This window comes from Trichosurus vulpecula, chromosome 1, assembly GCF_011100635.1.
Source record: "Trichosurus vulpecula isolate mTriVul1 chromosome 1, mTriVul1.pri, whole genome shotgun sequence".
Classification (NCBI taxonomy): domain Eukaryota; kingdom Metazoa; phylum Chordata; class Mammalia; order Diprotodontia; family Phalangeridae; genus Trichosurus; species Trichosurus vulpecula.
Genome location: NC_050573.1, coordinates 27,741,512 through 27,757,216, shown reverse-complemented (window position 1 = coordinate 27,757,216; position 15,705 = coordinate 27,741,512). Strand labels below are relative to the sequence as shown.

General features: G+C 46.2%; 1 protein-coding gene across 3 annotated transcripts in view; it reads right to left on the bottom strand.

The window, feature by feature from the left end:
• The window catches only part of TESC (tescalcin), a 63,493-nt gene that overhangs the window by 28,259 nt on the left and 19,529 nt on the right, over positions 1-15,705 (bottom strand). For all 3 annotated transcript variants that reach the window (XM_036740947.1, XM_036740948.1, XM_036740949.1), the window contains exon 3: positions 2,886-2,955. In XM_036740947.1, the coding sequence (XP_036596842.1) occupies positions 2,886-2,955 (70 nt within the window). The remainder of the gene's footprint in view (positions 1-2,885; positions 2,956-15,705) is intronic.

Sequence of the window (15,705 nt, the reverse complement as noted above, 5' to 3'; positions counted from 1 at the left end):
GGAGGTTCAGGAGCTAGGATTCCCTTAGGCTGGGCTGAGCCACTGAGGCTGAGTATGAGGTGGGAATATATTAGGGCATTAATAGAACACCAGGTATATAAAGGCAAAATCTGTGCCGCCATTCTGGAGTTAGGCGAGAGATTCAAGTCTTTCCTGGAATGCCATCATCTCAGAGGGGCCAGAGGTCTGAAGGCATGGAATCTAACCTGTAACTGAACCAGAACACTATTGGTGAAATCTCCCAAAGTGATCAGCCTCAAAAGCCTCTAGGGAGAGAGGGCTTCCCCTGCCTTCCAAGGTCACCCAGCCCATTTCATAGTCAAGAAGTTTCCTCTGATATCACTCCAAAATTGTCCTCACTGACACTTCCTTCCATTGCTTCTGGGGTCTGCCCTCTGGGGCTCTCATTCCTGTTTGCATTTGCTGCTCTCCCTGGTACCAATTCCATGGAAAAGATGCCTCTCTCAGGTTAAGTTCATCGCATCCAATCTCACCACCATACTGCTAACTCTAGCCTCAATTAATACCACCTCCCTCAGCCTCCTCTCTCCTCTGATTGGAGGGCTCAGGACCAAACTCCTCCTGATGCCTTCCTTTATAGAGGGCAAAAACTGGACTCTTATCTCACTCCATTATGCATCTGCTGTCCTGACTGCTTTTGACTCCACAGAAGAAGATACCCCCATGATGGGCATCCCCTGGTGTCTTGTTCTCTGCCCCCTGTTCCATGCCTCTTTTGGTGTATTGTCTTCCCCCTCCCCCCACTAGATTATAAACTTCTTGAGGGTAGGGACTGTTCCTTTTTAATCAAAGCCCATTTCCTCAGGCTCCTTTTGGTTTACTCTCTCTACATCACAAACTGGTCCACCTGCTGAACTCAACCCTGTATCTCCTGATGCATCACAGTCTTCCCCCTCCCATCTCTTAGAATCCCTGGCTTCTTTTAAGGCTCAGTTCATGGGTCACTTCCTACATGAAGCCTTTCCTGAACCCAGGAATCATTAATACTCCCTTCTTCCTCCTTGGTGGATGCTGTAAAGTCCCATCTGTATCAGTCAGTCAACCAGCATTTATTAAGCACCTACCAGGCACTGGGGTACAAAGAAAGACAGTCCCTGTTCTCAAGGAGCTCATAGTTTAATAGGAGGCATAACATGCAAACAACTATGTACAAATGAGATATAGAAAGAGAAATTTGGGGTAGAGAAAGAATTCCTTTCTCATAGGGAACCCATAGAACTCTAGAGAACTAGGAAGGGTCTCTTGTTGAATTTTAGGTGAGACCTGAAGGAAACCAGGGGAGCCAGGAGGTAGAGATGAAAAGGGGAGAGAATTTCAGGTACCTAGGGGCAGCCAGTGAAAATGCCTGGAGTCCGGAGAGGCAGCGTTGTTTGTGATTAACAGCACAGAGGCTGAATCTCAGAGTCAATGAAAGGGAAGAAGGGGAGAGAAGACTGGAAAGGTAGGAAGGGGACAAGATACGTTGTTATTCAGTCATTTTTCAGTCATGTCTGACTCTCTGTGAACCCATTTGGGGTTTTCTTGGCAAAGATACTGGAGTGGTTTGCCAATTCCTTCTCCAGCTCATTTTACATACAGATGAGTAAACTGAGGCAAACAGGATTAAGTGACTTGCCCAGGGTCACACAGCTAGTAAGTGACTGAAACCAGATTTGAACTCATGAGGATGAGTCTTCTTGATTCCAAGCCCATTGGCTTTAAAAAGACAAGGGGTTTTCTATTTGATCCTGGAGTTAAAAGAGAGCCAATCAATGTGTACCAATCAATGATACAGGCTGTTCTCCCCCTCACTCCCTGCTCCCCAGTAGAATATAAATTTCTTGAGGGCTGGGACTGTTCTAATTTTTGTCTTTGTATTCCAATGCCGTGCACATGGTTGATGCTCAATAAATACTGTTGAGTCAGATTTGAGTTCTTCAGTGATGGGAGCTTACTCTCTCTCAAAGTCACCTTTCTTTATTGAAAAGCTCTAACACCTGGCATGTTTCCCCCTCTACCGAGTTGGACTCTGTCTTCCTTTAATGTTCTACCAGCAACTTGGTCCTTTCTTCCCCAGGTGAAAAAGCTCCCAGTCTTGCTTCTAAGGAGATTCCTTGCTAAGGAATAACTTCATTTTCCCAGAGCACCGACTCTATCCCAGGAAAGCCTGGATCTTACAGACCCAGGGAGGCAGCATGGGACAGGGGAGCAGATGCTGAATCTGGAGTCAGAGGGTCTCACCTTAAATCCTGGCTCTGCCCCTGACTACCCATGTGTCCATGGGTAAATCACTTGAGTTACTTCCCCTATAAAATCAGAGGCCTGGGCTGGATGACCTCTGGGTTTCAAATCTTGATCCCCTCTGGGTTTCAGTATCCTTACCTGTAAAACAAGGGGGTTGGAATGGATGGCTCCTAGAGTTCCCTCCAGCTTGAAAGCTATGATCCTAGCTCCCTCATTTGGTCCAAAGTGACCAGCAAGTGACCTCCCCCTTCCTCTTTCCCCTTTACTTATACTTACAATACCTACAGGCTCCTTCCCTCCCCTGATGGTGTTCTTAGGCTTTTAAGTTGCCTTGGGGTCCTTAAGTTGACCTGGGGTTCTTAACCTAGAGTTATGAAATCCTTTTTTTTAATTGTGATAATTCTTCCAATATAATTGGTTTCCTCTGTAATCCTATGTACTTTCTTTTGTGCATGATGCTTAGAAGGGGTCCATTTGGCTTTGCCAGACACACTGCCCACGGTGGACCAGGACACAAAACTATGTATTGGATTCTAAAGGTCATCATTCAGGAAGAAAGGGGGGCCTTTCCTGTCCCCGCACCCCAACCTAAGCAGGCACTTCTTAACAGGTCTGTGGAAATGACTGTCTAAGCATCCTACCGGATGGTCAGCTGGTTCCCACTCAGCTGCTTGAACCTCCGGTGAAGCTGTTCGATTTGCTCTGAAGAGACTGAGGGAAGAAAAAAGAGGGAGAGGTCATTAGTAAAGAAGAGAGTTCTCTCCTTGAACTGCAGGAAAAATACATCCCCCATCTCCAACCTCCCTCACCCAAGACCCTTACCCACCACCCCAAGAGCTCCCAAGGCACCAATCAATAGATCGGTATTTACTAAGCACCACAGTGCCAGGCACTGTGGATACAAAAAGCAAAACAACATCCCCACCAAAAAAAACCCCAAAACAACAGAACAGCAGATGCTCTCAAGGTGCTGACATTCCATTGCCCCAACAAAGCTTTTAGGCTGGGGAAGGAGGGAAGAAAAGGTTCGAGCTGAGACTGGAAATTCAACCAGGCTCTGGATGGCTCAGGTCCCAACCCACTCTTGGTTTAGCTACACACACACATACACACACACCACAACACACACACACACACACACACACACACATATATATATATATATGTGTGTGTGTACATATGAATTTGTATGTATGTATGTGTGTGGAGGGGGTATACACACACATACAAGTATACAGAGAGATGGAGAGCCCAGGACAGAGAGAGAGAAGGAGGAAACAGGCTCAGGGAGGTGGTGACTTGTCTAAGGTCACTAACATCATAACTCTAGACCTGGAAGAGGCCTCAAAAACCATCAAGTTCCCCCTCTACACACACCCTTCATTTTAGAGCGAGTCCATTAACTTACTGTCCCCAGGCAATTTTCCAAGACTTAAAGTAACTAAAGAGATGCCGACCTGTACTGGCGGAGGGGTTTTCTCCCTAAGACTTCCACGTGACAGTGAAATCAGACATCTGTCCCCTCCACTCCCGCACCCCCTACCCCCTGCCCTCCCCTTACCCCTCCTCCTGTCCCCTCCCCCACCAAGAGCCGATCTTTCTATAGGCTTTAGGGTTTGCAAAGTGCAATATTGTATTTATCCACTTTATGTTAAAGTTATATATACGTATACAGGCTGTCCCAAAAGTCTTAGTGCAGTTTGAAGCTTTTAACCCTTCCCTCCCCCCTTCCGCAGCTGATTTCCTTCCTCAGCCGGCGCTCTCCTTTGCCTCCATCGTTTCAATCTTTGCAGACTCTGTGCTCACCTCCATTCCTCCTCACCGCCTGCCCCCCCCCCCCCACAGGTGGAATGTAAGCTTCTTGAGGGCTGGGACCATTCGTTTTCCCCCAAACGTTGAACCCAACAGAATTTCCTTAAATGAGGAGTTAGAGGCTCCAGCTGGCTGCCTCGGCTCCTCGTACCTTCTGCGTCCTCAGGCGAAGGCTGCCTCCCTCTGTCCCCCGAGTCCCAAGACCGTTTTTCTGCAAATAAGTCAAGACAGCTCCCCCCTCCCAATTTCCTGCCCCCTCCCCCCTTCCTCATCCATAGGGTGTGGTGCACAGGGCGTTATTCCCCCTTCCTTTTGGACTTGGAAAACCCAGCTAAACCCGCCCCCCCCCCCAAAACATAGACGTTCCTGCGTTTTCCCACCAAGAGGCATCCCTACTAAGCACGTACTCGGGCTCAGATTGGAGAAACTGAAGGGTCTCTCAGAGCTTTGGGTTCGAATATGTAACCTGGTCTCGTACTGTATAATCTCGGCTCAGCGGTGTGGCCACCCCATGCCTCAGTTTCCCTAGCAGTAAAATGAAGATAAAAAAAAAAAACAACCCAAACACTGGCTTCGGGAAGAAACATGAATATACATGCACGGAAATTAATTTGAAACACACGTTAAAAAGTGTGATGCTAATTGAGGTGTGGGGTCCTAATGCCAGGACGCGGGGGACTCCCAAGCCATTTCCTAAAGTAGCAAGTAATAAGTGCCATCCGCTCTACTGATTAGGAGAGGAAGAAATGACTCTAGGGCTTAACAAGCCTAGAATTTGGAGAATGCCTGGGGCCATGCCCAGGGGCACAGCTGGCTTAGCTCTGAGCCCCCGGGGCGGCATATTCAGGAGTTACCATTAGCTCTCCCTTCCCGGCGGTCATAGCCGCCCCAACCCCACCTTCACCCCATCTCCTGGAGGGCCGGAGGCAGAAGCCGCAGCTACTTCCCAGGACCCCCAGGGGCTGGCACAGAAGGCTGGAAGGGGAACGGAATGCGATCTCAGAGTTGGGAAAGAGCCCAGGAAGTCAGACCGTCTGATCCACACCAGAACAGGGATCCTCTCTATTTCTCATGCTCAAGGAGGGAGGCGTGAAGGGGTAGATTTGGAGTCTAAAGACCAGGGTTCCAACCCCAGCTTGGCTGCAATCCTCTCGACCTTCTCCCTCCCCTCACCCCTCGAACCTCAGTGATGTAGGCAGGAAGACTGATTTGGCAGATAAAATGTTCACTTCCGGGTCTGGAAGACCTGAGTCAAATCCCACCTGAGACACCAATTTATTTCATCTTTATCTCAGTTTCTTCATTTGTACCAAGAGAGGGTTGGAATGACCTCTGAGGTCCTTCCCAGCTCTAAACCTACCATTCTATGTCTTGGGTTCAGATCCCAAAGCTGTGTGTCCCTGGGCAAATCACTTCCCTCCAAATGAGCCTCCAGTTCCCCATCTGTAAATTAGGGTTTAGCAACACCACCTACCTTTACAAGGCTAATGGAGATAATATACACAAAGTGCTTTGCAAACTTTCCATCTGTAAAATGGGGATAAGACTAGCACCTACCTTTCAGAGTTGTTATGAGGATGAAATGAGATATTCAATCACTTCGCAAACTTTAATTTATTTATTTATTTATTAAATTATTACTAACTTGTTTTTCCCTCTCTGGGTCTCAGTTTCCTTATCTGTAAAATAAGCCTCTTGGACTATGTATGCCCTCTTGCAACTCCAGCTTTCTGACCATTAGGATTGCCTTTACTTTTTACACTTCCCAGAGACTCCTGGGAGAAACGTCACTAATATTGACACATGAAAGTATCAATAGGGGTGTGCTACCTTTCTGGAACTGTAAAGAGTAAACAATTCAGGCTGACTCACAAGGTGGGGGTTATTATTTACTTGGAAAAGGTTTCAGCATGGAGTTTCTTTAGAGCAGAGGCTTTTAACCTGGTTCCTATGAATTTGTTTCTAAATAATTGACTTTTCTTTCTTTTTTACTTTATTTTTTTAGTTTTCAACATTCACTTTTATAAGATTTTAAGTTCCAAATTTTTTCTCCCTCCCCCTCCCCCTTCCCCCAGCTAAATAACTGAGTTTTCTAGTTAACTAATTAACAGTTTCTAATGAACAAAATTCCAATAGAATTGATATCCTTTGTAATCCTGTGTGTTTTATTTTATGATGTAAAAACATGATTCTGGGAAGGGGTCCATAGGCTTCCCCAGACTGCCAGAGGGGCCCAGGATACATAAAGGCAAGGTACCCTAATACGTTAAGAATAAGATTCAGAACTCCAGAATCCCAGAGTTGAACAGGACCTCCAGGGTTATCTGGCCCAATAGGTACCTTTTCAAGAACACCCCCTCCCCCCAGCATAAGATTATAATAGAAAGAGTGTTGGGTTTAGGATTACATGGTCCCTTTCCCTTTGAAACAGCTCTCATCCTTGGGAAGTTTTCTCCCATAGTAATCTGAAACCTGCCTCTCTGAAACATTTATCCACCTCATTCCTTGTTAATCATAATAATTAATCTTTGTTACAGGTGCACTTTGGGCAGAGAAGTAGATAAAAGACTCCCCCTGGTCAGGGAGACAGGTTCAAAAACTGCCTATGGCAGCTACCGGCTGTGGGACCAGGCAACTCTCAAAAACCATAATCCACACAGGTCCAGTAGATACTGGCCATGGAGTCAGAGGACTACCTTTAAATCTTGGCGCTGCATGTCCCGAATATGGGTGACCTTGGGCAAAATGCTTCCCCCTCCCTGGGCCAATTTCCTCATCTGTGAAATGATAGGCTTGGACCAGATGGCCCATGGGTTACATCTGCATTGGGAGAAGGAGTCTCCGTACCAGGAATTCTGTACACAGATGAAAGCATGGATGTTTGGATCAAGAAAAAAAAAATTGCTAATCTCAACCACCTCAGGTTCCTATTAACCCTCTCAGGTTCACAAAGCCCTCCCCTCTGATTTCCTTTGGCATCCAGAAGACTGTGTTTATTCAGATTGTTCATGCAAACTTTACTTTTTTTCCGTGCTCGCTTCCAAGTCCTGTAACCCAACCCTTGACCCTGGCTGATGAAGTCATCGATGCAGCGGGAACCATGGGAACATGGCAGTCTCATGTTTCTGGAATCCTGTCCTAGCATTCTTGTTTTCTTAAATCCACACTGGGGACCTTGGGGGAAGGGAAAGGATAACCTCTTCTGGGTCCTTATCCATCATCCTTCCAGCCACCCCGCCCCCCATTCATTCAAGTCTATACCCATTAAACTCCTGCTCTCTGTGTCTGTACTGGGGGGAAGAAGACAGAAATTTTAGCATTATCCCAGGATCATAGGCTTGTAGATAATAATAATAAAAAATATCCGCCAACATTTATACAGCACCTACTATGTGGCCAGGCACTGTGCTAAGTGTTTTACAATTCTTATCTCATTTGGTCTTCATGACAACCCTGGGAAGTAGAAGCGATTATTAGCCCCATTTTAAAGTTGAGGAAACTGAGGCAAACATAGATTAAATGACTTACCCAGGGTCACCCAGATAGTAATTGTCTGAAGCTGGATTTGAACTCAGGTCCTCGTGACTCCAGCCAGGCCCCACCAGAGCCTTCATTTTACAGGTAATGAAACTGAGGCCATGGAGATGATTTGACTTGCCTCACATTACACAGCTAGTCATTCATTCATTTATTCATTCACTCATTCACCCATTCATTCATTCACTTATTCATTCATTCATTCTTCAATATGCATTGAAAAATCACCTAGTTTGTGGCAGGCACAATGATAGATTTGAGGGATTGTGATGCTTAATAAATATTTGTTGAATTAAATACTCTGTAACCTGGGGTAAGTCAGTTAGCCTTTAGTCTAACCAGTTTCTTCTTCTGTAAAACAAGACAGGTGGGCTGCATGCCTTTAAAGCCCCTTCCAGCTTTAAATCCAGGGTCCTACAGAGCTTTGTTCGCTGCTAGCCTACAAAAGGTCTCTGTTTCAAGAGCCTGGCTGACAGCTCCGGACTCGGTTTCCTCATTTCTCCAATGGGAAGGCTCTAGAGAATCTTCTAGCTTGGGATCTATGATCCTTTGACTTTGAGGAAGGGAAAACCCACTGAGTCCTGTGGCAGCCTATTACACACAGACACAGACACACAGATACACAGACACAGACACAGACATAGACACAGACACAGACACAGACACAGACACACACACACACACAAAACAACTCCAGAAAACCAAAGCAATGATAGTGACTGACTGTCCTCAAGGAAATCACATTCCTTTGGGGGAAACCACGTACAGATAAGTAGATAATCAATTAATAAACACTTATTAAGCACCTACTATGTACAAGGTGCTCTACCAAGTGCTGGAGATACAAAAAAAGACAAAAGATGGTCGCTGCTCTTAAGGAGCTCACACTCTCACAAGTAGATAGTATATGTAAAATATATTTATAACTCTATAATATAAATAATATTATATATATATATATAAAATTTACAATTATTATCTTATTTAATCCTTACAACAACTCTAGGAGGTAGACGACATCATTACCCCTATTTTACAGAAGAAGAAACTGAGTCAAACAGAGATTAAATGACTTGTCCAGGATCACACAGCTAGTAAGGCTAGGAAGTGTCTGAAGCTGGAATATATAGACATACACACACATACACATATACATACATATGAGTACATGTGTGTGTATATGGGCATGGAATCTACTGTACATTGTGTCTATATAGTATATATACTAGAGAGAATCTATTATACATTGTGTCTATATATACTGTATATCTATGATCTATTATACAATAGATTGTACGATAAATTTTCTCTCTCTCCTCTCTCTCTCTCTCATTCTCTCTCTTTCTCATTCTCTCTCTGTCTCTCTCATTCTCTCTCTCTCATTCTTTCTCTCTCTTTCTCTCTCTCTTTCATTCTCTCTATCCCTCCTCTCTTTCTCTCCATACAACGTCACTTTGAAGATTATGAAATTAGTGAGTGGCGGAGGTTGGGGAGATCAGGAAAAGCCTCATCTAGAAGGTGGCATTTGAGCTGCACCTGAAGGAAGTTAGGGTTTTACACAACAGGGATGATGCATTACTGGCATGGGGAACACACGGAATAGAATATCATGTTCAGGGCACAGCAAGAAGACCGGCCTGCCTGGAGAGGGGAGCGTGTGAAGGGAGTGGTGTGTGATCTGTCTGGAACAGCATCACCACAGTTCACAGGTCAGGAGGGAAGCCGGAAGGACCGATGATAGGCTGGTGGACTTGCCTATGACTCACTCAAGCTGCCCTCCCGTTGGTGAGGACCTCAGAAACAAAGCCACCCTCCCTGGGAGGCTGCTTTGGCTGCTGCCGTCCTTTCTCTAGGGTGCACAGCCAGACTTAGGGCTGTGCTAGCTTATCTTCTATCAGCTCTTGGCCACCATCCCACTGGAGTGCATTGTGCAGGGGACCGGCACCTGAATTTTCTTTTTCATTCTTCTGACTCCTGGGAGTACAAGCACGGAGGCCCCCAAAGGGCCACAGATCTAGAAGTGCAACAGCCTTGGAGGCCATCTGGTTCTCCCCTTTCAATTTCCAGAGGAAACTGGGGCCCAGAGAGGTTATGCAATTTGCCCAAGGTAGTAGGTGGCAGGGCCAGGATCAAGCCCTCTGACTCTGTGTCCAGCGTTCTTTCTCCTTTTAACCATGATATGAGTCTCTCACCCTCCTTCGTTTCCCAGCCCACAGAGACATATCTCTGAGAGGCAGTTTTGCTGGATTTAGAGTCATCAAGTCTGGGTTCTAGGCTAAGGTCTGTCACTTACCAGGATAAGCCCATCCCCCACACTCCAGACTTCAGTTTCCTCTTCTGTAAATTTTTTTGGTGTGGGGGTGGCAGGGAGGCAATTGGGGTTAAGTGACTTGCCCAGGGTCACATAGCTAGTAAGTGTCTGAGGTCAAATTTGAATTCAGGTCCTCCTGATTTCAGAGCTGATGCTCTATCCACAGCACCACCTAGTTACCCCTCCTCTTCTGTAAACCTAGGGGCTTATATGTGATTCCCAATGTTCCTTAGACCTCCTGACATTCTATGACTAAGCTCCTAAGTCATACCTGTTCCAAAGCTTCATTAGATTGTAAGCTTCTGGAGTCTTTTGAGTCTCTAGCACTTAGCACAGCAGTGGCACTTAATACGTGCTTACTGACCAATTGACCAAAGCAGACCAAGATCAGATATCTTGCCCCATTTCCTTTTCTACCCGTCACAGTCCCCAAAGCTATTGCTAGTCAGCAGCTGTCCACCACATCCTATGAGAACAGGAAACCAAAGCCTGTCCAGAGAGCAGTGAAGAGTCCAAAGGCAGCCCACAGACACATTAAGCATCTTTAAAGACATGTGACCTTACAAAGGAGACACCAAACCACTGGGAGTTTGTTTTCTACATCTGGGAAGATGCCACAATGGAATGTAAGCCCCTAGAGGACAGGAGCCCTCACTCATGTAGCAGAGTGTCTGACACATAGTAGGTGCTTAAAATAAATGCTGATTGACTGACAGCTTGATTGACCCTTGTCAAAAGAAATTTCACTAGCTCCTTCGGGGATTTTCACTCTTTGAGAATGGGAAGAGACCTCAGAGGTCATTCAGTTCTAGACTAACCTGTATTTGAACAAGAATTTCTTCTATGACATACAGAAAAAGTGACCATTCAGAATGTAGTTGCAGGCCTAGAGTGGTGGGGAGCTCATACTTCCTGAAGGGGCCTGCCCACTCTCCTTTGGAACAATTCTAACTGTTAAGGGCAAGGGGTCACAGGTCTGGAGCTGAAAGGGAGCTCGGAGTTTCCTTACGGTCCAATCCTTTCCTTTTACAGATGGGGTAACTGAGGCCCAGGAAGTGAAGAGACTTGCCCAAGGTCACAAGGTGGTAAGCATCAGAGGTGGGTCTTTTAACTCACAGGTTATTTCTACTGCACCGTATTTGTCCCTTATAATACACCATATCAGAACATAGAACATCAGAGCTGGAAAGGACTGTGGAAGCCACCAAATCCTGCCAACACCCAGCACTCATTTCCCTATACCTTGACTACAGCTGTTTCCTTCCCGTACAAGGCAACATGTTAATATTATTGGAGATACAAGAACAAATTGGACATAACTCCTACCCCCAAGAAATGGACAGTCTGGTAGCAAAGAGATGATGAGCCCAGGTAAATATGATGCTGGTTAGAATAGGAAAAGGGCACAAGAGGAGTGGCTAAGTGCTAGGAGATCAGATGAGAGAGGAACTGGGAGACTTCATGGAGAGGGTGGCCCATGGACTGACTCATCATCATCACCACCACCATCACTATCACCACCATCATCACCATCATCATCATCATCACCACCACCATCATCACCATCATCAGTCATTACCACCATCATCATCATCACCACCACCATCATCATCATCGCCACCACCACCATCATCATCATCACCACCATCATTGCCATCACCACCACCATCACCATCATCACCACCACCACCACCATCATCATCACCATCACCATCATCATCGCCACCATCATCACCATCACTACCATCATCATCACCGCCACCATCACCATCACCACCATCATCATCACCACCACCATCACCATCATCACCACCATCATCATCACCACCACCACCATTACCACCACCATCAGCACCATCACCACCACCATTATCATCACCACCACCACTATCATAATCACTAACATCTATATAGTGCTTTAAGGTTTACAAAATGCTTGACATAATAATATCTCCATTTTACAGTCACACAGTCATAAGGGGATAACAACAACAACTAACACTTACATAGCACCTACTATGTGCCAGGCACTATGCTAGGCACTTTACAAATATTATCTCAATTCATCCTCACAACAGCCCCAGCAGGTTGGTGCTGATACTATTATCCCCATTTTGTAGGTGAGGAAACTGAGGCAAAAAGAATGCCCTGCCCAGCGTAACAGCTAATATGTATTTGAGGCTGGATTTGAACTCAGGTCTTCATGACTGCAGGTTCAACGTTCTAGCCACTGTGTGCCACCTAGCTGCCAAGGTGACTAATAATAAGGGATCAACATATAGATAGGTGGAGATTGGGAAAAGGGAGGTGAGATTTTTGTCAACAGGAACAAAAGCATGGAGGTGGGAAAGGGAGTCTTGTGTTCCAGAAACTGAGGGCTAGACCTAGAGTCAGGAAGACTTGAGTTCAAATCTGGCCTCAGACACTTACTAGCTGTGTGACCCTGGGCAAGTCACTTCACCCTGTTTGCCTCAGTTTCCTCATCTGTAAAATGAGCTATAGAAGGAAATAGCCAATCACTCCTTTATCTTCGCCAAGAAATATCCAAATAGGGTCAGGAAGAGGTGGATACGATTCAACCACAACAACAAGCACTATGTGCCAGCCTGCACTACCCTGGATGACGGGGATATAAGGACAAATGTAATTGGGGGAAGGGTATGTGAGTCCACTTTGGCTGGAGGAGTGGGATGGATGAGGGATCCCCTGGAGGGCCCTGGATTAGTGAGAATCTTGGCCCCAAGACCAAATAATTCAGGTTCCTTTTGGCAGCCAGCGGCTCTCAGGCTGAACCTCCCAGTGCTTTTAGCATTTGGCCCCTTTCCATCATCTGCAATGCCTGTCTTCTGGAATCGTCTTCAGCCTCTGCCTTTTTAGGGCTGATGAGAAGAGAAGATGTAGTCAGGGCCTGGAACAATCCCTTCAAGACAGAAGGAGATGTTTGAAAGCAAAGATGAAGCTTCAGGGACCCAGCCCCCTCCACCACAAGTAGTTTTAGAATTCTCTTCTTTCTTAATGGCCCTTGTGACAAGGTGGGTGTGATGCTCCCCCTTCCCAGATCAGAGACACTTCTCAGCCTTCTTTTGAAGAAATGTTGTTATCTGTCCTTTTTACATCACTTTCATACCCAAATGTCTCACTCCCCTTCCCCTACCTAGAAAATCATACCTTCCATCAAACATTGTTAGAAAGGGGCAAGAAACAGGTCAGAACAGCTAACCAACCCACCAGTCAGCTCTGACAGAACGTACAGAGATCCTCATCCATAATTCCCATCTCTGTCAAGAGAGGAGGCAGATGCCTTGGCCTTCCTCCCAATGGGGATCATCACAGAGGAGAGAACTGGGAAGCAGGAATTAGACTCTTGAATATTTCCTGAAGATCCTCACAACTAGACCCATTACTCCTGAGTGTGCTGACGTTACCTTGTTCATGAAGCTTCCCCCGATCCATTTCCCCATCACACCCCCAATTATTAGCAATGGCTGTAGAGTCAGAGGGCCTGAGTTCAAATCTCACCTTTGGTTCTTACTACCTGTGTGATCTTGGACAAATCATCTAACCTCTCTCTGTACTTCATTTCCTTCGTCTGTAAAATGAGAGTTAGATGAGATGGCCCGTTCCAGCCCTTGAACTAGGGTCCTCATTGTATTGACTTATTTGTGAAAATGTGATAGCCCCTAAGTAGGTTAGCTTCAGTAAGTAAGCTTCCTGAGGCCAAGGACTGTTTTTGATTGCATATTGGTGTCCTTAAATCAGCTAGGGGGCGCAGTGGAGATAGTTCCATTCCTGGAAGACTCAACTTCATGAGTTCAAATCTGGCCTCAGACACTAGCTGTGTGACCCTGGGCAAGTCACCTAGCCCTGTCTGCCTCGGTTTCCTATCTGTCAAATGAGCTGGAGAAGGAAATGGCAAACCACTCCAGTATCTTTGCCAAAACCCCAAATGCTGCGTAACCTTGAGCAAGTCACTTAATCCCAATTGCCCTGCCTTCCCCCCTCCAAAAAAAAAAGAAAAGAAAAAGAAAACCCCAAATGGCGTCAGGGAGAGTCGGACTGAAATGATTAAGGAATGACAATGGGCAGCAACAACTGGTATCATGAGAAGTACAAGGGAATTCAGAGGCCATTTAGACCAATGCTCCCATTTCACAGAGGAGGAAACATACAAGGGAAGGATCGTAGATTTAGAGCCAGAAGGAATTTCTGAGGTCATCTATTCTAACCCCTTTATTTTATGGTGAAGGAGACTGAGGCCCAGTGGGTGATCTGCCCAAGGTAGGATGCCTCGGAGGCTCAAGGTCCCTAGTTCAGACACAAACATCCCTGGATCCTTCCGGGATGTGGCAGAGGGGAGCACAAATGATCCATCAGGGATGACGTCTGTGCTGAGCTCAGCCCGTGGGTCCAGCTGACGCTGCAGGTTTGCTGGGGCTTTTTGTCCTTTGCCAAGCTCCTAATGCTGCTCTGGAGGCAGTGTGCCCTCCCCTGCCTGGAGGGATCCACATATACCCACAGGGGAATGTGGTTCTTGTCCCAGTAAGCTCCTGTCCGCTCTTCGTGGTCTCCCCTGGATCCCCAATTTGGGTCTGAGTCACTGGGTTCAGTGATGGGCAGCAACCAGTGTGGAGCAATGGGAAGAGCTCTTGGTCTAGAGTCAGTGGACCTGGGTTGGGTTCGAATCCTGTCTCCACTAATTATTTCTCATGTTCCTTGGGCAAGTTACTTAGACTACCCAGGTTGCCTCCTTGGTACAATGAGGACAGACTAGGTGGCTTCTGAGATCCCTTCTAGCTCTAAATCCATGAACCTACTTCTCTGGGTCTCAGTTGCCTCACTTGTAAAATGAGACGATTAAATGATTTATACATTATACAGCTTTATACAGATGATCTCCATTTCTTAAGTGCTTGGTATTTGCCTGGCACTGTACTTGGCTCTGGGGACACACACACACACACACACACACACACACACACACAGACACACACAGACACACAGACACACACACATACACAGACATAGACACAGACACAGACATAGACACAGACACACACAGAGACATAGACACAGACACACACACAGAGCCCCTACCCCCATGGAGCTTCCCATTCTATCACTGGAGGCAGCCCATACATATACAAGCATATAGAATACAAACACAAGCTAGTAAGGAAGGAGGGTGGCAGAATTACCTGCGGGGCATCGGGAAAGACCATCCATCGAAGGGAGTGTTTGAGCTGAGTCTTGACAGGGATTAGGAATTTGGGGTATTCATCTGACAGGGGCCGGAAATGGGCCCAGTGAAACTAAGTTGTTCAATCAACCAATGAGCATTTATTAAGCAGCTACTGTATGCTAGGCAGGGCAGCTAGGTGGCACCATAGTGCCTAGTGCTCTATTCCTGGAGTCAGGAAGACTCAACTTCATGAGTTCAAATCTGGCCTCAGACACTTCCTAGCTGTGTGACTTTGGGCAAGTCATTTCACCCTGTGTGCCTCAGTTTCCTCATCTGTAAAATGAGCTGGAGAAGGAAATGGCAAAACCACCTGTTGTAACAATCCGGCTAGCAGCTGCTGTGGGGGTGAAAAACCAACATGAGCCCAACAACAAGAACGCTGCCAGCCCAGGTTCTTTTGATCTGCTTTACTAAGGAAAGCAACGTTAAGGGGTTAACAGTCTTACTTTAATCCAACATATACAAATATCATTCACTCAGCTCAGGGGGAAAAGCCAGCACCCTGAGCTTCAGAGCAAACACAAACAAATTACAAACATCAACAGACAGACTTTGTCTGATT